This window comes from Sander lucioperca, chromosome 8, assembly GCF_008315115.2.
Source record: "Sander lucioperca isolate FBNREF2018 chromosome 8, SLUC_FBN_1.2, whole genome shotgun sequence".
NCBI classification, from domain to species: Eukaryota; Metazoa; Chordata; class Actinopteri; order Perciformes; family Percidae; genus Sander; species Sander lucioperca.
In genome coordinates, this window is record NC_050180.1 from 20,244,023 (window position 1) to 20,269,662 (window position 25,640).

The 25,640-nt window shown below is 38.7% G+C and overlaps 1 protein-coding gene and 1 long non-coding RNA gene across 3 annotated transcripts; one reads left to right on the plus strand and one right to left on the minus strand.

Annotated features, from left to right (window-relative positions):
* Window positions 1-13,034: 13,034 nt before the first annotated feature.
* LOC116047649 (FAST kinase domain-containing protein 5, mitochondrial) lies at window positions 13,035-18,694 on the minus strand. 2 transcript variants are annotated; one of them, XM_036004585.1, is made up of 2 exons: window positions 18,479-18,694; window positions 13,035-15,726 (listed from the first exon to the last, which is right to left on the minus strand). In XM_036004585.1, the coding sequence occupies exons 1-2, from the start codon at window positions 18,628-18,630 to the stop codon at window positions 13,278-13,280; spliced, it is 2,601 nt and encodes an 866-aa protein (XP_035860478.1). In that variant the 5' UTR covers window positions 18,631-18,694; the 3' UTR covers window positions 13,035-13,277. The 2 variants fall into 2 exon arrangements, with proteins under 2 accessions (XP_035860478.1, XP_031152417.1); XM_031296557.2 differs by having other exon boundaries at window positions 18,473-18,676.
* Window positions 18,695-21,746: 3,052 nt separating this feature from the next.
* LOC116047656 lies at window positions 21,747-25,281 on the plus strand. Its single transcript, XR_004104447.2, has 2 exons — window positions 21,747-21,922; window positions 24,043-25,281. It is a non-coding gene; the product is annotated as an uncharacterized LOC116047656 (long non-coding RNA).
* The last annotated feature ends 359 nt before the right edge of the window (window positions 25,282-25,640 follow it).

Consider the following 25,640-nt stretch of genomic DNA (forward strand, 5'->3'; position numbering starts at 1 on the left):
TCCCTGCCAGAACAATAATGGTACTCAAGAGGAGAGACGGTTAAAAAGGACATGATTTTCTACAGAAGCAATGGCAACTGACCATTTGAAAAAAAAACTGTAGGGAAAGTTTATACATTTAAGGTTAAAATCTAAGATTACTTTAATACAACCACACTGAAATGAAAACATATTTTACCAGCTAAAACAATTTATAGTCTTATTTTGTATTATTTCACACAATCATTTCATAGAAGTGTCATAATTTCACACGCCAACATAAATCTGTCTTGGCTGTGAAGCTTTTGAATCAAGTGCTATGATGTGTGAGTTGACTATTACAGATTGCCCATGTACTGTGGCAGCCTGAATTTAAATGCAGCTATTGCTGCAGTGTTGCACATTTCCTTCTTCTCTCTCCTGACCATCTCATAAAACAGAACCGACAGCTGGAGGAAGGCAGCTAACCCCTAGTCTACAAATGTTCAAATGTTCAGTTTGTTCTGACAAGCAGCCATTAATCTGACAATATCTTTCTATGGTGGGGGAGACTTAATATTTATTCCTCTAATATATTTCCTATATAGACATTACATATTGTACTAAATGGCCTATATGCATTCACGTAACATTAATCCATAATTGTACGTGTTGTGATTTAAACCTTATAGTGGCCAATTCTATATCAGATTAATGGTAAGTGGAAGTGAAAGCATAGAAAAGGTGTAGTGTAAAAAGTGTAAGGGTACACTACACTATTTTGGCGATTTATTTCCCTTTTTATTACTTTATGATTGTCAAGATTATCATTGGATTTCTAAAACAATTTGTGAATGTGGTGCACCTTTGCCGTGAGAAACTGAATTCACTTGTATAAATTCACATTTTATTTTGTGTCAATTTCCCTTTTTAATTTCAATAACACATTGTTTTTTGTTTTGTTTTTTCCTTTTAAAGTTTTGGGAAAAATGTATAATTTCTTAATTCCTTAATGGAGTCTTGTCATGTGTGATTATAACTATACCACAAACCACATTTAGGCAATATGAGTAAAAGCCATTTACATTTTCGCCCTGGCACAGTGTCAGATAAATGATGCGAGCTGATATGGATTTGGTTTCTTACTCAAGGACACTGCAGCTGAACAGACACTTGGGGGTGACAGGGGAACCTACTGTGACCCTTATCACCGTGAATGCTTTTGGCTTCTTGTTCAGTAACTTCACGGCACAGGACATGGTTTATAAAACTGCATCATAAACCATGACATGTCAGACACAGGCTACTGTCCACTTAAATCACTGTTCTCTTAAAGCAAACATGTAAATACCTTCTAGTTATTCCTCTGTTTTTGTGTTTTCCTTATCTCTTTTCCTGTGTTGCCTTCCATTGGCCATTATTACTTACAACACCCAGTAGTTTGTGTAACTTTTCTATAATAGCAGCACTGTAAAGCTAAGTCTGACTGCAGTCCCATTGATCATATGTATAACCACATGTTTCAGAGAGATATGGAGACATTTATGGATACAGCATTGTCTACAAACACTAGTAGAAAAACGTTCCTTTCTGTTTATTGGTGGCAACTCAGACACTATTATATTTAAGCTTAAAGATAAGTTTTTAAGCAGTTTACAGTTCAAGGCACATCAAGGCTCTCACATTATACTCAACTCTCATGACAGGCTGAAAGTGTGCTGTGGTTCTTAAAAGCACTTTTCCGTGTTTCTGTCTCGCTTCGCTGGGAGTATCCTTGTGGGATTTACAACAAGCTACAATGGGTCCAGACAGATGGCAAGGTGGGGGTGTTGGGTAACCATCTACTGAACCCCAGGGAGCACTGCCATATACAAGCTGTCAAACAAATATCTTCACCCAGAGTTTTTTTGTTATAATATAATGAGATCCTGACTTTGACGCTCATTTTCACAATTGTTCAGACGTCCAAAAGAACTGTGAATGCAGTGCTAAAGCCAACTCCTTGGTTCTCGTTACTAAGTTTATGCATACAGTCCCTTATTAATTATATTATTGTTTTGCCAACAGCATCTTCATATCTTCTATGAATGCATTGGTGAAACAAGGCCATCGGGAATTTACATAAAGTGAAGTAGCAAATAGGTCATGAATATCATTAATATTCAAAAAGAAGCACTTCAAAGAGTGGTAACTCAATGCCTCAGCATTACCTACATTTGACCATTCATATCTTTCCTCATTAACTACACTGGGAAGCATTATTTGCTGAAGGCTGTGTACTGCGAGCTGGTGGCAAGTGCATCAAAACAGTTCTTTCAAGTTCTTCCTTGTGTTAAATATCTTGCAACTACACAACTCCTAACAAGCCAAAAGACTGAGAAGACCCGCTGCCAGTATGTGTCAGCTGTGGTAATACTGATGAAGCTCATAGCAATATATGTAAGACACACCTTCAGTGGTTCACTGTTGACTGGATAATTGACAGGCTATTGTTGTTTGACTGCCAAGATGTCCCAGAATTCCCAAAAGACATGTCAAATTTGTCCAGTCAACCACTAAAAGACTTCACCAGTTTTGACAAGTATTGTTTAACTTTTCTCCAAACAAAAAACGTATGCCTTTTGAATAATTTGAAAGAAGTCATAATGAAATAAATGATGTTGCTTGCTCTGTTATACCTAATAACTGTAACCCTAACAACAGTAACCCTCCCCTCCGCCCACACATTTACCTTTTTCCCATTTCCCTAATCAGCCTGGCAGTATATACTATACATCCTTGCCAGATTATCTAGTTTGCATCTGCTGTAGCGTCTCAGCCTTTATTTCCCCCTGCCTGGATAAGTATGCCTGATTTGACTGTTTGCCTGGTTATGACCCTTGCCTGCTTTTAGAACTCAGTAAAACTTAAATTTAAGATGGTTAACAAACCCCCATTTTTAGCGGCCATTCAATTTGGTTCAGACTTTCATGTCCCCCTCAGGATGAATTGTAATCACTTTGGTGCACCATTAACTTTTGCAAACTAGCAAATGTTGACATACTAAAGCATTTAAATAAAATGGTGAACAGGAATAACATTATACCTGCTAAACGTCAGCATGTTAGCATTGTCAATGTGTTGCCATGCAAGCATTATTTAGCTCAAGTACAGCTTCACAGAGGTACTAGCATCTTGTTCTGTCATGCATTCTTTAAACAATATAAATGCGTAATGTGATATTTTTACCTGTGATCAAAAATACATTGTGTCATTGTCAAGGTAGAGCTTGGCACCACAAATGCTTTCAAACCTTTTTTTTAACATATCTAAAAACACAACGCAGTAAAGGATGATGTGATGTGAGGATGAATATGAAATACTGGCATAAATCTACGTTCACAAACAAAACAAAAAACTAATGCCATATAGCTTAGGTTAACACTAAAATGGTTCAGAACATCACATCCAAAGAGAACAATCCCTGATGAATCTTGAACACAGCTGCATCTGCTACTACTGCAGCATCAGCTATAGCAACTCAGGTGACTGCAGGCCGACACTCTCCGTCTCACTCAGCACAACATTCAGCCATAGTGACAGTGAAGAGAAAAGAACATATCCTTTACTAGTAGGCTAGTTGAAACATTGTGACTGTGATGGCCTTATTAGAAAGATCAAATACAAATGTTTTAATGTTTATGAAACCCAAAGCAAGCTAGTAGCTTAACAGTGTGTGCAGGAATATAGAGAAAAAGACGTATTTCCTTGTAATGACCGAATGGCAATCTAGTTGCAGGTCTGTATTTGTGTTTGTGGTCACAGAAGAATGTGAGCTTACCACCAGGCACAGACACACTGCTCTACTCTTGAAAATAGAGTACATTCTTGTGGCGACACACTCAGGTGTAAACTAAGTGATAGCCCCTCTGGAAAGTATGAAAAAAATATATAATAATAATAATAAAACACCCTGCAGAGCCACCTGCTGCAGCTGAGCACACTGAGTGTGTGAGGAACCTCCTTAGAGCTGTTTTGGGTTGAATGCGGCTCCTCTGCATAGCAAACTAATTTAAAGGCAATATAGATTTAAGATAAATACAACATATTCAACTATGTGTGTTACCAATCAATTTCCACACTGATTTGCAATGTGAAACTTATAAGAATGTAAGATGAATTATTCAAAGACACTATTTTAGATTCCACAATGTCTGTTAATAATTCATCACAGATCCTGCATATTTGAAAATACCTGAGTTTGTGTGGAGTTTTACATGCGTGCTCAAAAATTCTGAATTGAACACAGCATGTTTTTAAGAACTTAAAGAACAATATGTCCTTTTGTGTCTGTGTGCTTTTAAATGGCATGCAATGAATACTCCAAGACCTTTGAAAGAGATCAGTCAATTCCTACAAGATGATCTGAACTCATACGAACAGATTACGACTTCCTCCCCTTTAATCAGAGTGTTGATTGTGATCTTGATGGGTCCTTTTACCCACAGGGGGGATTCTCCCACTGGTTATAACAGTTAAACTCCTCAACTAGCCACTGGCTACCAGATCAAAGCAACATCCACTCACAGGAAAACAGTCAAGCAGGGAAAAGGTTGGTTGCTATAGCAACTTATACCACTTCTTGTATGGTCTCACACTACAATGTTATTATTAGGACAGAAGCATATTAACTACATTAATCAGCTAAGCCCTTGCTCGTACAGCAACAACACCTGTTGTGATGATTGCAGGTTTTGTTTATGGACTATTGTTTAGTCACAGATATTACAGACAGTAATAAACATAAACATATTGTCCCTTAGCTACAGAAAATATATTTCTCATTAGACGAGAAATACAGTATGGTTCAGCTCGGATTATTAATTTTTGAACATGAGATTTGTTCATGCATGTATGTATAAATCACATGTTCCCTGCATTTTCCCTGCATGTGTCCTTCTCTCCCTCCCAGGAGACTGGATTTCTATGGCACAGGAGGATGGCAACATCAAATATTCACACTTGGATTTACCACACGCAAAATAAGAGCGTCCTTGGAAGTCTGACATCTCCTGTATAATTAAGTTGTTGGGATTAAAGCAGGAATGGAGCCTAATCAGCAGCAGGATATGTTGATAAGCAATAAGCCACGAAGACAGAAATTATTAAAAATCCTTTCTGATCAGAAGGTCCCATAATGCATCAATCCTCATAAATGAGGTCAACCTCTTTGGGTTGCCATACAGTCACATCCATTAAATATGTGGTTTTGACAGTTGTAGAAACCTGTGTTGGCTTAGAACGGTGCATAAGCAGAACAGTGAGAGAGAAAGACAACAATAAATGTCCTTCATTTGTACAGAGAGTCATTGTTTTTAGTTTGTTATTTCTGAGAATGTAAAAGAATATGTCTGTGTAATACAAGACTGAACTGCAGTTTCCCTAAGACTTGACATTTCTGGGAAACTTAAAATAGCTCCTATTTTTCAATCTCTCTTTTGAATGTGAGTCTTCCTGACTATGTTTTGGGTGTGTGACCTGATATTTGTCCTTTCCCTTTTTGTAGCACATCTTATTTACTGCAGTCCACTTTGGACTTTTGATAGCTGAGCACCCATTTAAAATGTTCCTCTCAGTTCGATTGCTGCACTTTGGCACCTACTGTAGCAAAGAAAAATGTCCTTTTTGCACACCACTTCTGTCAGAATGGCCATTAGTCATTATTTATCGTTAGGTGGGTATGACTCAGAAAGGCAGTACTCCTATTTGATTTACTGTAACTGAGTCTACACTATAAATATGTACCATTCCATCACCATGGTCATGAAATGGAAATGTTCTACAATAATGTGCAACATAGCACAATGTTTTTGCAATGTCAAGGCAATGTGACTGTACTGTAAAAATTCATCAATTATTTATAAAAGGAAGTTGGAACATTGGAAAGATTTTAAATTCCTCTAGCTCTTGTATCAACGGTCTTCCCCAGTATTCCTCTTGCTGATATAATGTAGTAAGGACAGGATTAATTTAAAAATGTACTGTGTGTGTGTGTGAGTGTGTGTGTGTGTGTGTGTGTGTGTGTGTGTGTGTGTGTGTGTGTGTGTGTGTGTGTGTGTGTGTGTGTGTGTGTGTGTGTGTGTGTGTGTGTGTGTGCGCATCTGTCTCTGTGTTTGAATCCTGAGTGTTCGAAATAATGTAATAAATCATTACGAAATAGTTAACCCATCACTTTAAATTTGTCTGCCAGGTTTACTAGGGTCTAATTACAGACTAAAATATGTATTCCCATTAAGCAGAAGATGTTTCCCGTGTGCTTAAAAGCAAGGGATGTAGACACGTTTAATTCAGGCTAAGGGGTTGGCTGTGCATCACTCGGTCGAACACCATTAAAAGATAATATACTTCTTCATTTCATGAGACAAATTCTGATTACACCATTGCAGCATTTTGAAATTCTATCTTACAGTAAATACAACTTTGAGAGCAAAAACACATAGAATCGAGAAACTGGTTTTACGTCAGAGACATTACTTTCATGGTTGGATGTTTGTTCCAGTTCCTGATGTTGCAATTCCTGCATCACCTCTTTGTGACATTTCTGCTTCTATTTATGATAGCACTGAATATTACACTCATACGTGACATAAATACACTATACATCTGTCAAACAGAAGAACATGTCCTAAAGTCTCATTCCAACTGCCAACATTAAATATAGCCACATAGGCCATTGATATTAACTGGGCTTGATGAGCTTCTAGTGTGAAAGAAATAAAAAGGCAGGAAAAACATAAACATGATGAGAAGAGCCTTTCAGTAATCTGTGCCATTGCTATCTTTTATGCGATGACTCAATGTTTTTGAATAGACTTACAATTTATTCAACACTCTGCAATTGCTCTGTATCCTTATATAGTATGTGCTTCTGCTGCACTGAGCTTTAGCTAAATGTGCCCAAAATAAGGATGTCATTGATTCTTTCTAAAATTGCAACTCCTGGTCTGTCCGTTGCAGCTGTTTCTCATCTTCACCCATCCTGCAGAGTAAGCATCATGAATCCTGATATGTGTCAGACTGAAGTTTCAATGCAGTGACTCAGCTGTTGTTGAAAGTTTTTAAGTGCTAATAATTGAAAGAGAATATGTGAACCCATGTAATAAACATGCAAAGAATAAATTAATCTATTCATCTGAAGTTTTTAAAACAAGCTTGCAAGATGTTGTTGATATTCTTTTGTATCCCTTGGAAATGTCCTCAGTGTTCAATGCCACACATGAAGGTACTTAATGTGTACTAATGGAGTGTTTTCCTTATATGTATGTATATTAAATCTTTTTCTTTTTCTTTTTTGCATTTTATGAGTGTAATTAGCAACAAGAATGTGAGGGTTGATTTTCACAGTTTATACTTTAAAGCTGCACTAATCAGTATCTTATATTACAGATGTTTCCATTTTTAGATAAAAAATTAAAAAAAAGATTGTATAGTATTGTAATTTGCATGTCAAACCAAGAATTTATCACTGGACTCAACAGTCCCCCTCAGCTCTATGGAGCATCTTTCAACTGATTGTTTTGGTTTTAGCCGGAAACTGTTACTGCTCTTTAATCTTGTTTCCAGCAGCAGCAGGCAGATGTACGCTACCTACCCAGCACCAAACGGCAGACAGGCACTGTTAGCAACAAGCTGGTGAACAGCATTTAGTAGCTGAAGAGCCATATATTTCCCTTGGGGTTGGTCGAGACCAAAACAGAGTGTATCAGAGGGTGAGTGAATATTGGATTTTCTGTATATTGTCCAGGTGTATGCCACAACTTGATATGAGTAAGGAGGTAACTTTACTTTTATGTAAATGTGACAGCTTGTTAAGCTATCTCCAATTGGCCAACACATAAATTAATCCAGGTTTAAAGTTATAATTCCTAAGATTTCAGTAGGCTAGATTGACTTGGTGACACCTGTGGTTACGCTCAATGGTGTTTTAAGCCCCCAACGTCTCCTTCCAGGCAGTGCTGCGACCATTGACTTCAAGGCACCTAACCCTAGCCCAACCTTAACCATAACCATAACCATAACCATTGCCTAATCCTAGTGCCTTTCAGGCAGCGCTGCCTGGAAGGAGACGTTGGGGGCTTAAAACACCAATAAACTGTGGTTACTGGTTGTACAGTGATAGCAAGTGTGTTTTATTAATACAGAGTCCAATAGTTCACTTTCAAACGACACATGCATCAACCAGCGGGAAAAGCAAAGACAAGTTGGGTGGCTACTCTGCAACCGAAGCTGCATATCTGTATACAGCGCACCCATACAAACTGTTTTGACAAAGAAGACAGTCACCAGTGTCACCTGACACCGAGTTTATCACATCCAAAATGCATCCATCATTTCCCGTGAATCCCTTGTGCGTAGGTAGCAAATTTGAATCCCGCAGCAAGGTGGACTCCACTAACAACATGAAACTACAATGTAGAAGAGGCTATTACAGTGCGCAAATTCACAAAACGGCATTTGCTGGGGGAAAAATGACAGCTATAAATAGTAGCAAAATTGGGATTTGATATAATGACAAACTTAAATATTATAACTTTAAGACCCCTCTGCAAATGCCATGGGGGATCTGTATTACAGTGACTCTGCTGTGCACTTCCACTGTGTTTAGTGAGCTTACATGAATCCTGCTTTGAGCAGTAATGATCTGTGTGACCAAATGATATGAGTAGAGGGACAGCAATGTGGTTATGCAACACAATGCTGCTGTCATCTTGAACGTATCTTACACATAATGTTAATTAGCTTGAAAACACAGAACTGTTTTCCCTCCCAATACCTTCATCTTTTACAAGCTTGCTAAAAATAGCCCCTGCAGTATGATCGAGGGGATTTTTAATCACAACAGCGCTTTAATTACTGGAATTTCTTCTTCGCAAATGATTATTTATATTGAACTTTTGAACTGAGTAACCAAGCTGCATATTATCATTTATTTTGTTTATGTTCAACCTTCTTTCTTTAGTGTGCCTTCTGGTCATGATGGATCCTCTCATGGGCCAAATGATTCTATGGATAGCATCAATTAACTAAATCCATCATGAGAAGCAAGATTTTCACTTAAATGGAAATCTTAAGCATCCTACTGCTGTCATTTCAAATGCTTTAATACAATGTCAGTGTCCCTGGTTAAATGCTCATATAATATATTTAAATGGAAGATTAGCTTAATAGTGCATGACATTGTCTCTATTTATTTTTTAAGATGCCAAAAATATAACACTAATAATCCAAATCAAGCCAAATCCACTGTGTTCTTGAGGTGAAAAGGTTGATCTCCTAATAGACGAGGAACCAAGCAGCAAATCTTGAACTTGGTTAAGTTAATAAAGGTCTAATAGCAGCAAAGACGAGGGCTGAATGCAAACACTCCCTATCAGTCGCATCCATGCAGCAGTTGGTTTAGCAGTGTGTGTGTGTTTGGAATCTTAAAGGCAAGGATCCAGACACATTATTGAATGCCACCGAAGGGGTCAGAAAGGAAGTGGCACTGAGAGGGGGGGTGATAAAGAGACATTCAGGAGTAGTTAGTCCCATCATCGTGCAAAAATTGTGATAGGGTTCATTTGTCGTCACTCTCCAGGGACAATCATTTTCACTCAAACTCGATTAAGTCTACAGAGTGGATTTTGTAGTAGGTGTTGCATAAATGCTTAACGAATATGTGACATCAGGATTTGTCTGTCTCATACAATAAGCTAAGTTAAGGACTTTTAGCAGACAGACAGTAGTATCTCTATGTTGAGATAATTTAAGAAATGTTGATGCAAATTTAGGCAACATTCAGGCTGCGCTGGATTAGTTTCCTGGCTGAGAAAAGCAAAAGAATTGAAATGCAAATAAGACAGGGATTACTGAGAGAGCATTCACTCCACCAGAGCCTGCTCCATTAATGGGTGAAATACCGTTCACGTTTGACAATAGTGTCTAAGCCTAATGGTGATTCTCTAGTTACTTTTGTTTCGTTGTGTTGTTGTCTTGCGTAGCAGTATGACAATATCATTCCGTGTCTCTCTCTTATAGCAGGTTAACTCACTAAATTCCTTGTCTTTAGTGAGTCATGAATGTGAATAAGAGAACGTTTAGCACCTCGTTTGGTAGATTACTCAGAATATAACATCAGCACAATGATCCAATCTAAGCCGATAATCATTCCCATTACTCCACACACTGATCAAACTAGTGCAATGTGGCAGGCAGTCCCTTTTCCCCAAACATGTTTGCCCTTGTTAGCATCAACCTGAAAACATAATAGAGCTGACACACAACATCAGTGAGAGAGGTAACGTTTTCTCCCTACGTGGATAAGGGATTTATTTGGCTATCCAATGAGTTGCATTTGAATCCAAAGAGAATGGTGCTAAATGAGAAACTGAATCATCTCAACTTCAAAAGAATCCTTCCTGCACACCCACAAGTGTGAAATTTGTAGCTGCGGGGATGGCACTGACTTGAAAGTGCCTAAATGTGAATTCTCTTTTATAGTTGTTCTGATCTGTGAAGAATAGCAGAGGTATTTATTGACTCGTCTCTACCTTGTTAAAATGTATTTACTGCGCTTGAATGTGCTTCTGTCTCTTTTGTTGTTTCTGCAAATAAATTATGCTGTTGAAAGCAACATTTTAAATGAATGTTGCTTTAATGTTATTCTGCTTGTTAAACTGTTTATCTGAACACAGAGATGCACACTTTGCATTTATATTAATGTGAGTTACATGAAAATATTCTATAAACATATCAAGAAATCATGGGACTATTTCATAATTTTCAGTCAGACGTAATGTGCTGTTTCCTAAATTGAGAGTGCCCTCTGCTGGCAACTTGTAATATCTCTCAATTCATTCATTCATTCCCCTCTTACTCATCCTGATCAGGGAGCACCAGAGCAACCACAATGTCCCTTTTCCCAGCAGCCTCCTCCAGCTCCTCCTAAGGGGGTCATCAAGCGCTCCCACGCATGTTGGCAGATGTAGTGTTGATTGAATTTGTCTTTCCCACTGCTCATTTCCTTTTACTCCCTTTATACCACTTGTCTCCCACTTATAGTCCACGGTCTCCCATCAGAAAGTGACTTAAAGGAAGTGAGGGAAGGAGGCAGAAGTGAAGAGAATCAGGGCAGTTTGTCTTTCATCAAAAGTCTGTGTCCATTACTGAAGTAGTCCAAACTTAAATATTCAGTCCAATAACTAATTATTAAACCAACTGCTCCAAATGCTGTCTAGGTTTCTACTTCCCACTGCACTGCATCAACAAAGAGATATGAAATGCATGGGGCAAATAATGCCATACAATTGTCTACCTTTAGTCTTGATGCCGTAGCATTATCTCTTTAATTCTCTAAGCTAGTTGTGTCTGGGCATTAATGGGCATTCTATTAAAAAATCTCCCTGCAGGATTGTCTTGCATTTCCTTGAGACAATGCATTGTAGTCAGAGACCTTGAAGCTGTTTTTATCTTCTATTGGGACAACTGGCAAGATGGAAGCACTAACATCGGTTTCTGGGGGAAGGGGGGAAAGGAGAAATATTTTAAGGGGAACACAACACTTGTAGTCTCTCCAGTGTGTCCGTACACCAAGGTCTTATCCCAGATTTTTCTTCAAGGAGTAACAAGGATATCCTGCTGACGGATGTTCCCGAACCTGGATATGACATGGTTTGTCTTGCTTTTCTGAAATGTCCAAAGTGGTGTTTTTGCATGTTTTAGTTCTACAAACATATTTACATTACTTGTATGATTTCTAAGCATACAATAGTAGCTGGTAAGTTTCGATGGGAGGCGTCTCAGACCTTGGGCTGTTGAACTGCATTGCATTCAGAAAAATGAAATCAGAAAAACTTTGTGAATCTGACAGCTCTTTACAATATAAATGGATCGGCTCAACAACCCACTTGTGTTGTTCTACTGTAGAGGCTAACCCCTGAGGTGCTGTTCCACTGGTAGAGTAATTGACACACTTTTTACCTTTTTGATCAATGAAAGTCCAAGTCATATTTGCAGTTAAAACCGTTGGTTCCATTTATTTCCATGAGATCTTAGTTGGGTTTCCAGACAAATCACTGCTTGTATGTATGCCTGTGTAGTCTTGTAGTCATTTGTCCCCAGGGCCATACAACTCTACAATGCTTCATAAAAGGGAAGAGAGAGAGAATTCTCTGCATAGTCTGTCTGCCTCTCCTCTCTCTCCACCACTTCCACTACCTCCTATAATAACAGTTATGTACTGACTGTACACTGGCCCAATGTTTACTGTTTACTGCTTACACTGTTTACTGGCTATAAGAGCCAAAGATTGGTTCCTATTTATACCAAGGGCACTCATTGGCTCTTACACTTCATGTTTACACAAGGTGATAAAAACAATATCCTAACAACCATGTGTCAAAAAATATCTGTATTCCTCTAAACTACAGATAAAAATAAAATGACATCTGTGAACACTCCCTAATCCTGCTGCAGAAAGAGAGACGGCCAGATGACTTCCAGAGCAAAGTCATCTAATAACGGCTTGGAGGAGTCAAACATGGGAACATCAATTGTATCTCAGTGTGTATGAGTCATATGCCAGAGTCAGTGGGGCTGCAACCAGTGGGTTTCAGAGGTCCAGTTTTACATGACCTGCCATATAAATGTTTTGCCACAAAAAAGTGACAGTGGAATGTCATAAACGCTGTAAATGCATTATGTTTGTGTGAAACCTTTAACATTTAATATCTTTTGAGCTTTTCAGGGAGGAGTTTGCACAATACTCAGTCATTTTGGGGTTGCAGTTAGTGATAGTATTGCATAGTACTGATTTGAAGGATATTATTTTGTCAAAACAATCCTTTTTAAATAGAATGCCTAGCCAGCATTGAATTAGGGTTTCAAGACACTTTTGGCAATATTTTTTTTTGTTTAACATCATCAGTCCATCTCAATTTAACCAACAAGTCGATTATCCAGTCAGTAAATCTTTCATACTTACAGTATTTAAAAAATATATATGTTTTACTATAACCTGATTTAGACACTGTATCCTGCAACAAGAACAACAGTTACAGTGAGGAGTTGAATATGTTTTAATTTGCATTATTTTCACAAACATATCTTGAAATGTCACACATTTTGACCAAAACCCTTAAGAAATGTGTTTTGAACTACAAATGTAGAAAAGGTCAATGGTTGGTGGGTTAAAAACAGATATGTTGCTCCTTAATAGACTGTTTTCTGTGCTTGGTACATACTCATAACAAACTAAAGATTGACCAGAAGCCAAAGTATGGGATGGCGTGGACTCTTGATAATCATCGCAGACTGGTATAGATTTTGCAGTGCAGGTGTGCTAGCTTCTCAGCCCTGCTTTTCCTCAGCATAGGAGACCACTCCTGATGGCTAAGCTCCACAACCGTGTAGCCTGCCAACTTCAACTGCCTCCTCTTCATGGCATGAAGGCCCAACAACTGCTGTGAATGGTAGCAATAGTGGTTCCTGCTGGAAACTTGGATAGCAAGTTTGACTGTGCCTTTGAAGTTCTGAGGAGCTGAGCCTCGGCTACTGGGTTTGACAAGAGTTTCTATAATGTCACTGGTCAGGTCGAGCCCGGTGTCAAACAGTCTCCCACCTTCATCAGGCTCTACTCTGTGAAGAGATGTAGGCCGCTTAACTGTAGGAGATGGGGTTAAAGGTTCTGGGGTGTTTTTGGTATTCATGAGCTGTGCTAAAAGTTCCTCAGTTATAGTTACTCCTACATTCATTCTCCCCCAACCCTGATGAGAAGGAAATGTAGATGAACTGTTCTCTGGAGATAATGTGGATGTGTGGGATGCTGGGTTCACAGGTATCGGCTGTCCAGTGGTGTCGAGATGTACTTCCAGGTCAATGGAGCGAGTGTGGGGGAGAATCATTCTCTTACATACAAACTTCTCTCCTCCGAGCAGATCCTGCAGAGCAGTTTCTGCCTCCTGAACCTCTGGCTTCTGACACACATCTGATTGAGCAAACTTCCACAGCATTTCTGTCACCTCTTCTCTCAGTTCACAGCTCAGCCTCGGGCCACTCCACTGAGGCAACTCCAGAGCCACAGCTTCATCTAAAGTGAACAAGTCTTTTTTCAGCTCCAGCTGTGTGGATTTCAGTGCTAAATTGACAAAGTCAGGACTCAAAGCTAATGCAATAAGGTCCTCTGGGAACTGAGAGACAAAGGCCAGGCCAAGAAGACCAGTAAGCAGATGCTCTGGGTATCGCTGGAATTCAGCTTTCCTCCTCCTCAGGGCCTCTGTGAGGCTCGGATAGAAGCTTGGGCTCTGGACTGGGAGAAACCCTAATGTGCCAAAGGCCCACAGCAGTTTGCATGAGTCTTTGCTCCTACAGTGTGGCACCAAAGAGGGAACTCTCTCAGCAATTGCCATTAGGATGTTATCATCACGGTAATGCAGCGCTGAACAGGCCAGTGCCACATGCATCAGCCCCTTGACACCCATTCTGTGGGCCCGTCGAGGAACTTCCTGTGCCATGGCCTGCAGCCACGCCCTGTGATACAGGTAGCTGAAACGCAGAAATTTCAGCACATTCACCATGGCAAAGTCGCTTATCTCCTCCACCAAAGAATGTGCCTTATCAACAATGCGAGTCACTGAACCCTCAGATATTGAAGTCTGGGATTTAAAGAGCCCCAAGCACACAGCACCAACCTCCTCAGGGTACAGTTGCTGTAAATGACGCATGAGAAGCTGCTCTACAGGATGGATCAAGTCTTTTGGGCTCCGCCTACCTTCTCCCATTATATACAATAGTTGCACCAGCTCAGGGACCCCCATTTGTCCCAGGTGCAGACGGACTGAATCATAAAGGTGCTGTAAGAACTGGGGGACCTGCCTCCCAATACAACGCCACAAGTCAGCAGCTAACAGCAACTGGTCTAAACTCATCTGGTTGGCCCGGCGGCTCAGCTCGGCCTCATACAGCCCGAGAACAGTGTGGGCACAGGGCATGTCCAGCCACACAAAGGACTGCAGCACCTCCAGCAGCTGAAGATCATTAAAGAGGCGAAGGTGTTCCACAGAATACCGGAGGAGCATGATGAAGCGTTGGTCACTCCTCACTAATGACATCTTATCAGGGTGTAAGCGGCTGAGCTCCACAAGAAACTGAGACACATCAGATGGTTTCATGCTGCCTTTTAAAATAGTCACTTTTTGGAGCAGGGGCAAGGCCTCTTCCCATTCGATTGGGCGAGGCCGCTGGGTGAGGTCAAGGGTTATGGAGGCATACCCTGGCCGGCATTTGAGGAAGGCACGTGTATCTACCTTAACATCTGGCAGTGTGGGTTTTCTGTAGTACGGTGAAACTGATGGCATCTCGGGTTCAGGGCCTTTGTTGAAAGCTAAGTCAAGAAGTGTGTTTTTTGAGCTGGAGAGGTGCCGCGAGCAACTCACACTGTAGCGATTGCTCTGTTGCCAGAAGGAAGGTGCGAGAGTGGAGAGACACTGTTCATCTTCATCATTATCTGTTTGGCTCTGGGAGGTTCCAGAGTTCCACACAGAGTGATGATATGAGGACGGGTTGTAATACAGCCTGTATCCTCCTTGAGAAGAGGCATCCTGGTGTTGCAATACTCCTTTCTTCCCCTCATGATCATCAGTCTCATCTTTTTGTTTGACAGGCACATGCTGAGCCTGGGTAGAGTCCTTTCTCAAGCCTGGGAGGTAGCATAGCCTGGGCACCCGTCGACACAGCACACAGGCAGCCATCAATCTGACAGATGAAAAAAAGACAAAAGCATGATTCAAAAGACAGCAGGCAAATGCCATCCTACTATACCTGGTAATCATTTACTGCAAAATGATATTGTTTTAGTTTTCTGTTTTGTTTTTTTGGGGCGGGGAGAGGTTATTTCATTCTATGTATTATATGTAGATCAATTTCACTTCAAATTTGGTCTAGGATGTCAAGAGGCCAAAAAAAGGGTTGCTTCTAAAAGAGGGGAAAAGGTAGATGTGGAATAATAAAGGAGTCCAGTTTTAAGCACCTCAATATTGATTTAAATTAGGGCTGTCAATCGATTAAAACATGTAATCTAATTAATTAATCGAAATTAATCGCATACATAATTAATGGTGCCTGAACCGATACTTTTTAAGAAAGTAAAAAAAGAAAAGAAAAAAAAAGGGTACTAAACAACAGTCGGTGACATTAAAGAACGGCTTGTTTATTGCTAAGGCCATATGGTCAAAATTAAATGATTTAATAATAATGTATAACAATAACTTATTTCACTAGTAAATAGCTGTTGAGCGACAAAAACAACCACCAGATGGGAAAAGGACATTTACAATAACTTCAAATGCACCACGAGGCTGTAGTTTACCAGTTTCATTGAATGCACCGTCTGTGTTGTTTTTCCGATGGCAGCTGCAGATTGTTACCAAAGCCGGTCTACGGAAAGCCGTTCCACTCCCTATTCAGCCCCATTGTACCTACTTTGGTTGCAGTTCCACCAGAGTTCCACTGAGGGTGATCGCGGTCCAGTGCAAAATGAATGGGACCCTATGGAGCTAGACGGCTAAATTTGTCTCTTTCACCTGATTGTCGTTGAGAAATTCTCTCTCAATCTCAGATTTGATTGTAGTTTTTGTAAATTCAACATGGATTATAGGTCGAAAGTTGAATGAACGAGTACTTATGTCCTTTCAATTTCTTACAGGTTGAGTCGGTGTTGCCCATAACACGCTAGCATTCTGCTAATGAATACTGATTGGTCAGTGAAGGACTGATTACGATCGGAGATCCTGCTTGACGGCATCCGAAGCGGAGCCAGAATGTCAGAGTGAATATTTTGGCGTGGTCTTTAAAACATTAGCAAACCTCTTTCTAGCACATGTATTGACAGGGAGAGTCTGACCTGTCAGCTGTGTTGTCTATGCCTCAAGAGAAAAAAGGAAGCGACTCAGAGCTTGCCGTAAAGCAGTATCTCTGGCCGTATATGTGTATGACGTCATTGACATTTTAAAAGGCTTTTTAGAACAAAAAAGCCACTTTAAAAAAATCTAACACCCAGCAGTGTGTATTTTCTTAGCCTCCCCTTTCGAATGCAACATTCAAATTACTTTTGAATTCAAAATTAATTTTGAGGGGTATAGCTCCATAGAGTCCCATTCATTCTGCACTGGCCTGTGAGCGCCCCCTATATGGAACTCTGGTGGAACTGCAACCAGTTCAGAAGCCAGAAGTAACCAAGTAACGAGAGAGTGGAACTTCTTCCCTTATTAGAAATTCTTTGTTGTTACATACCGGTGTTGAATCTTCTACAGTAAAACACAGTCAAACTTTACACCGTTTAGCGTTAGCTGTCAGCATTGTAACCGTGTTTAATCCAGCTACTAGCTAGCGGTAGGCTAACGTTAGCTGCTGTCGAGTATAGTGTTAACTAGCGTCACGTGCAGCGGTGTTTGTGCATCTGTTTCAGAGCATCAGAGAGAAGCGCAGACATATCAGTGGCACCAGATTTCGGTAGCCAGGGTTGGCAGGAAGAAGATTTTTACAAGTAAATGTTCCAATTAATGATCCAGGCAGCACATTCTCGTCTCCCTCCTTCATTTTTACAGTCCAATGAACGGCTCCGGGTCAAACATCAATATAGAATGGATTAATCTGCGTTATTTTTTTCTCAGATTAATTAATCGAAATTAACGCGTTATTTTGACAACCCTAATTTAAATACAAATCAAAAATAAAACTTTGTATAGGGTATAAACCCGTTTTGTATATGTTATACACTTTAGCTGACATTTATGGAACATTATGGTCTAAAATCTTTGTATACAAAATATGTCTGTCCATACCAAACTGTCACAATATCCGTCTAATTGTACATTTCTCATGCAAGGCAATTTGTTCAACAATGAAGGTAAAAAACATTTCTTGTCAAGCACAGTATGAACTAAGTGAATAGTGAATTTCCCTTGATGAAAACCATGATTAAGACACTAAACATTCAGTGCTATTTACATTGCAGTGCTATATACATTTCTATGTACAACACTGCTTATAAACAATTATGAATATTTCCTGCCTGAAACCCAGAATACCTGTTTGAGTGAACACACACACACACACACACACACACACACACACACACACACACACACACACACACATTTGCTTAACTAGCGTTACTAATTTTTGGAATACAAACATCGAGGTTAAACAAGTAGAGACATGTTACCATTTAGCTAACGTTATCAATCTAAACCATGGTGACTGCCTCCTCATCTTTTAAACTATAAGATAACTTATTTTGTATAATTCAGTGATGTGCTGTGATATGCATGCACGTTATAACGTTAGTAGAGGAGCAGCCACATTGTAGATTGGGAATGTGGTGTCAGACAGACAGACAGCAGGTAACGTTAATTTAGGCTTAAATTGCTAGCTATCCGGCACAATAAATTATAAAATAAATCACATCTAGCTATGTCCTGTAACCAGACCGTTAACTCACCTTTACCTCTTCAGCATCAACACGGGACTGTTTAAACAATCTGAACATGTAGGTAAAAACCTCATGAAGTTCTGAGAAGGAAGCGTTAAATCCACAAACATGCTACAATTACACCGGAACTCAAGTACTTCATCCTTCAAAATAAAACAACTAGACATTACTAGCTCGACGATGTAACCATTAATGTGCTAAAAAGCAGAAAAGATATTGTACAAATTGTAATAATGTATTGGAATATTGATTGTCACTATTGGGTTCTCTAATAAATGTGTGTTAAGTATCGTGTCGGAATCGTGGTGTTACATTATTCTGGCAGTTGAATGTGGCTTCCATGGAAACGGGAAACAGGCGTGGTGGAAAGTAGCCATGACTGAACAGAGCATGACCTACGGCAGACGGGTAGGTTCAAACTTCAGGACGACAGAATGCAACAACAAAAAAAGTCATTATAGCGTCACCATTGAACCAATGAATTACTATTAATATAGGATATAAGAATTATGGCAAAAATATGTTTAACATAATTGTTCAAACCAAATCATAAGAAAAAGATATTAGAACAAAAAAGTGAGTATACCATAGTGCAAATGTGTAATTTAAATTGTTTAGCTATAACATTATAACACTAAACCACAACTTTTATACTGCTTAATTACCAGCATTATTAAATAATAATTGTAATATGCATTCTGTAACTGAAAACTTTTTTGTCAAAAACAAATTCCTTTGAGAACAAAAGAGTAGGCCAGTCAATTGGTACTTTCTGTTATTTTATTACGCCTGATTGTTCCTTATGTTTTTTTTTAAGCTGAATAATATTGAAACATAATATTAGAACATTTCATTTGAAGAAATCCCTTTTAGTTCATCCAACTTTAAAGTATATTTCAATTATTTTCAACTAAGATTTTTGTAAAAGTGTTTTATTCTTAAATAATTTCTGCTGGGAGCAAAGTTCTTATTCAAATATTTTCTGTATGCTAAATATACGATCTGTGTCAGGATCTATGCTACAGGCCATTAATAGTTCTGTTTTGTACTTGATATGAATTAATTTTGAGCATAGCACAAAGCTGTATCAGTACTGGTGTTTTTACCTCTAATAATACCATCTAAAAAGAATGTAGATTGATCAACCCCATATAAACCTGAGATGACAACATATCCATGCATTTTTGTTGTTGACTCAGCACTATGATTTTTGCACTTTAGATAATCACTTCTGACATAGACATCATGACTTATCACTTTGGCAATTCATCCTAGATTATTCAGTAAGTATTAATGAGTACATGAATGTTTTTATCCTCTCCCCAAAAATTGCAACTGGGATGCAACGGCTGAGTTTTTTTTTTTAAAGCTGTATGCATCTGTTTAGTGGCTCAGAAAGATTTACTTTTTTAAGTTGAGCTATGGTATGGCTTATAAGGATGGGATCAAAAATCATGTCAAGCAAATTGTATTTGCATTCATAATATTTAATATGATATTGCATTGCATTTTATAACTACATTTTTTTAGACTGAATTAATCCTAGAGGTCGGACACCATATGTTTAATTTGTTGAAACATTTTTGCCAGAAACTAGTTTTCAACTTTGTTTTCTTTCCCTGTAGACCAATTATGTCCCCAAGGCAGCCCTCTAGTTTTTAAGTGAGAAGTCATTTTTGACCATTTAAAATTTAGATATACTTTTATAATTCATTAATTTAAATCAGCTATAGATAAAAAAATAAAAAAAAAAACTGTTTCAAATGTTTCAAATAATGCAGGTAAACAAACCTGTAACAGCATAAAATAATGTAAGTGTTGTCATCGTCCTCAGTATATTCATGGTTTTTATCACCAAACTGTGGAATGAAGTGTATCACAGAAATGCATCACAGTTGATATGAAACTAGAGGTAAAGGGTAAAGTGACCCGAGGAGCTTTGGCAACACTTTAAACCATGTTGGTGGCAGTTTATTTTATTTTATTAAGTCTCTGCTGACATCAGTGAGTACTAACATGTTCATCAAGCTTTGAGTGCAACTAAGTTTCATACCGATGCTGGCTGCAGTGTAAAAAGTGATCGGTACAAATACAGTGGGAGTACAAATATGTGGACTTGAGTTATTTGTGGTTTTAATGTAACACAAACGCAGGCCACAATTAACCTGCATTGGGTTGTTATTTTATTTAACATTACACTGTAGTTTTGCTGTGAAATGTTGATATAAATTACAACAACAAAGATCACATTATATTATAATGAAGAAATATATGTATTTATAGCTATTTGTGTGTGTGTGTGTGTGTGTGTGCTATTAAAGTTTTAAACAAATATGTTTGCCATTGTATTTAGATTAGATATACTGTAATAAAAAGGTATATTACTCAGTAATCAAATAACAATGTATATTGCACTTGTTTCTCGTATTACTATATTACATTCAAGTAACTTTTTAATTTGTTCTTCTTGGTGTATTGTTAATATTCTGACCCTATTATATTTGTGTATGCAAATATTAGTTATAACCCAATATTGTCCACAATATCAAATGGTAAAAAAACCACTTTCCAACAGCAGGTTGAACATGCCAGTTAGACACCAAGACATCCATTTCTTTTTCTTTTTTAAGGATTCCATAACATACTATGATTATACTAATTATTTTAATTCAGGCATATCAATTCAACAATTGTCTTCCATTTGTAAGGCATCTGTGCAACTCATACAAATGATGTTTTGATAACTAATTAAAGAATTAAATTTAGTTTGCTATTACAATACAAAAAACTTAAAATATTGTGCAACTACAACCGAAAAATAGTCGGAATAAATAGACGTTACAAAAAATCCTGTTGGAAAGATTAATACATTATATGGTGTGTGCCATATAGTAAATAACAAATTGATTTAAGCATATTATTTTCGTTAGAAAGACAGGGTGTATTTATTTCTAGAATTCATTCGTATTCATAGGACATTTTTGTCTAAACATTACGCAGGAAAACATCAACAAAATCAGGGTATAACTTCATGGGCGTCGACTAGTGCAACTCATGTTTTGATGTTGCCTGTGTTTGTAGCCTATTTGTTTCCTTGTTTTATTTATTTGTTCCTAATGAGAAATAAGTTCGTAGTTTGTGTAGGCTATTTCGCCACCTCTGCAAGTTTATCAAAACGTGTAAAAAAAAATCAAGCGGTGAAACTTGAGAGTGGCACTTGGAGAGGAAGTAGTTGATTTATGCTAATGAAGGAGTTGGGGTTTAGCTACGCTGGCTGGGAGCCGCCCTTCATTCACCACATGGTTAAGACTCTACTCGCGCCACTTTCGCAATCTTACTACGATTCAGAAACTCCTAGCAAATCATAATAGTAGCACATGGTTATGCTTTTTGGATTATATGTCCTAAGTCCTTCTTTTCTCAGTTTTGCAGATACCCCCGAAACAGTGTGAGTAAACGGTAAGTCTGTACAAGTGAGTGAAGATGGTGGATTTTTAGAAGCTAGTCTCTTATTACGCGCATGTTATTGGCAAGAAACCTGTTGTTAGCCTTTTCGGGAAATGCGGTAAATGTCAGTAAAGTGAAATGCTTGGCGCTGTATGCGACACCGCAGCCACACTTTGACGTTTACATAAGGGGAAAACCTTTTAATCGTCAATTTCCGCATTTGAAAACATGTTGTAAGGGGCGCATCGCATGGCAACCTCTCCTCCATGGTTGGAGAATGAGGGAGATTTGAAAAGCATGTGTTGCTGCTGCACCTGAAGTCGGTAACGTTATCTCGGGGAAGTGATACTCACTCGTGAAAATTAGTCGTTACACCCTTTCGTAGTTACTGCAAGATATAGACTCGTATACTCCGGTTGTCGGCCATATGTTGATATACTATTAAAGTTCTCAGTCCATTTGTTCGCTGTGGTGTATACTTAAAAGTGCCTCCAGAACAAAGCAGCAGCACATGGGGGTGCAGCAGGCCGCGCGCCTTTGCTACCCCGCGAGCTGCTAACGCTAACAAACCGACGAGAAGATGTCGTTAAGTTGCATTACGTAATTAATATTGACTTTATTGACCACGTTATGTGCTTACAAGGAAATGTCCTTTTCCACAAGCACTCGGGAACATGCACCGATATTTATTATTAGCGTTCATAGGTAAGCTAGCAATACTATAGCAGCTAAGTTGGCTAAGATAAGAGAATGCAATGCTCTGGATGGAGGGTGTAAGCCAACCGTAGCCTGTTAACTTAGGGTGTCTTTTAAGCTATTTGCTCAGATGACATGTTTAAATATAACTGACCTGTGGCATTATAAATTATCGGATAACAATCTCAATTTCTGAAAGCTAACCGTGCTCTGAGGCTGCACGCGCTAGCATGTTTGGCTAGCACATGCTTGTATGAACTGTTTTGATGGAGCCCTCGGGTACTACTAGCTTGTTGTGTCCTGGATTCTGGCTTAAGTTTGCAGTAGCTCGTATCATACGCTTGGTGCGCCCAGCCATAATGAGCGCGCATTTCACATGCACCTGATTTCAGTGTTTTAACGCTACCAATTTAGTTATACGTATGTTGTGTTATCCAGTCGGTGGGTGGAAGTAGGTTTATAAAACGCTCAAAATGCAGACTCTTGGGCGCCATGTTAGCGCGTGGGGGAGGGGTAACGTTACAGTAATATGTGACTATCCTCTAAGCAGCCCTGGTTCCCACTTAGCCTTCCCATTGAACTTTGTTATTGAAGACATTTCGACGTGTGCTTGTTTCTCATGTGTTTTCCCCCCATTAATGCACCTGCGTTTTACACCACAAAAAATCCTGATTGTTTTCTGGACTTAATTTCTACATGAAAATACACATTAAGGCAATAAGGCTGGCTGGTGGATACTTCTTTGGGATATTAGAGCTTTGTGCAAGAATGAATGCGCTAAATGTAAATTAATCAGTCACACGACCACTGACACGATCTGCACCAAAAACTGGTCAGTTTCCTATGGTCTGCTTCCTTTTGAAAGTACATCCGATGTTTGAAAGATCTTTCAATCTAACAGACTAACAGCCCTATAAACATAACCTCCTTAGTGGAGGTTACGAAACAAGTCTAACATAACAAGGGTCATTCTGGTTGGAGATAACAACCTTAGTTGACTGAACTTCTACATTATACATTGCACTCATTGCTACGTCACTGGCGATTTGAAGTAGTGCTAAAGTGGATAATCGGTTTATGTAATTGACCTATCATTTTCATGAACTATTAATCTTTAAACAGACAAATGGTGGATATTTTCTTGTTCCAGTTTGTCAACTGTGAGGATGTGCTACTTGTCCCTGTTTTTATATCATTGTAAATGTATCTGAGTTCTGGGTTATTGGTCCATAAAACCAGTACCTTTACAACATCACCTTGTATTTGCAAACTTTAAATAACACGTTTCACCATTTCTTGACATTTAGTAGACTACACAATACTAATATACTATAAACTATTTTTTTATATATAAAAATGAAATGTATTTAAGTTGATCAGCCCTGAATTGAAGTTGCTAACATACTCTTGATGCTGTGTCTCATTTATGCTTGCAGACCCCTACGCACATCTGTATCTCCTGTGGAAAGCCCCTCATTGTGGATTTAAAGGCATCCTATTTCATTCTGTGATCGAAAACTCCACATGAACAGTTTGAAGTCACTGTAGTGTCAAAGTGCTTACAGTGCAGGTAGTTCTATAAAATCTACTGCAGTGAAGGCACTTTCAGCACTATTATGATAATGGTAACTAAAGGATCAGGCTTATTTACAGACACGACTGGTTTATGCTAGAACAGGATAGACTGAATCTAAATACACATCTGGCAGGACCTTGTTACCATCCTGCGGTGATGTTCGGCCCCTGCTGTTCCTGAGTGAGGCAGCTGTGTCTGGAGCGAGGCCCCTCTTATCAAACATGCTTGTTATTGTGAGACATCATGCATATTTTGCACTTGTGAGCCTTCCACTAGTGCTTATGCTAAGGTGCATCTAGTGCAGATAGTGAAGTAGACTAGCACCTACTGCCCTAAGTGCTCCTTCTGGCATAAGGAGCTTGGACTCTCATCGTGTGTGTGTGTACCCACTTTTAATTGTGGCAGAGTGTGTGTACCCACTTTTAATTGTGGCAGTTCTCTGTTAGTTTTGCATAGTTGCGCTCCAAGAAGAAATACGTTGTGCAAATCTATGCAAAACTGATGGTGGCCTGTGTTTTCATCTGAATCCTCTTTATTATTGTTTCTTTCTCCATGGTGGTCAATCATGTTTCCACTACAGCTCTGTTATTATGGCAGATGTTTAAGTAGTATTAAAGTGCTTATAGTGCAGGTAGTTTTATAAAATTCTACTGCAGTGTGAGCACTTAAAGTACTTCTTAGACACGTTTCTTCTTGGAAAACTGAAACTGCAGAGGTAGCTTATGCACATGGGTCTCTGGTTAGTTTTGCTTGTTTGCTTTCAGCTTTTTACTGTACTGCTGTGCAAATCCATGCAAAACTGATCATAGAACTGAAATCATCTGAAATCTATCAGATGTGATCCCTTTCTGTGCAGGTTGGGAGAGGTAGCAATGCTCTGTACTTGTGTGGTATTGCACTTGTCCCGGCCTGTTGAGGACATGGGGAATTGTTCTGCACAAAGGTTAACTGTGAAATGGCCCACATGTATCTAGTATACATTTTGTATTGGACTTTTGAAATCTCATCCTTATGTCACCATCTCCATCTTGTCACTAACACTCCTGTAATGATAGGGTTTGACAAATTCAGCATTTAAAAATAAATATTTCCATTGGCTCACTGAGGTATTTTGTTTTTTCACCAGATATATAACCTATTGATCCTGGTTGAGTGTCTGAGCAGATTAAAAGAAAAAGTGCTTTCCTGCAAAGAATGTACTTGTTATAATTGTAAAAAAATTCATATACCCCCTTTTTGGGGTGTTATGTTTGTAATTCTTCAGAATATAAATACAAGGCTTTTGTTTCATGGTAAATCAAAGTTTAGTCATGAAGGTGGACACTTACTATTTTTTGTTCATTTTCCCTCAATTTTAAAATTCTCAAGTATCTGGGCTGTCTAAGATTGTCAACATTTGTTAATTATACATTTTTAAAATGGTTCACTTATATGCAAAACCCATGCTATTTTCTTCAC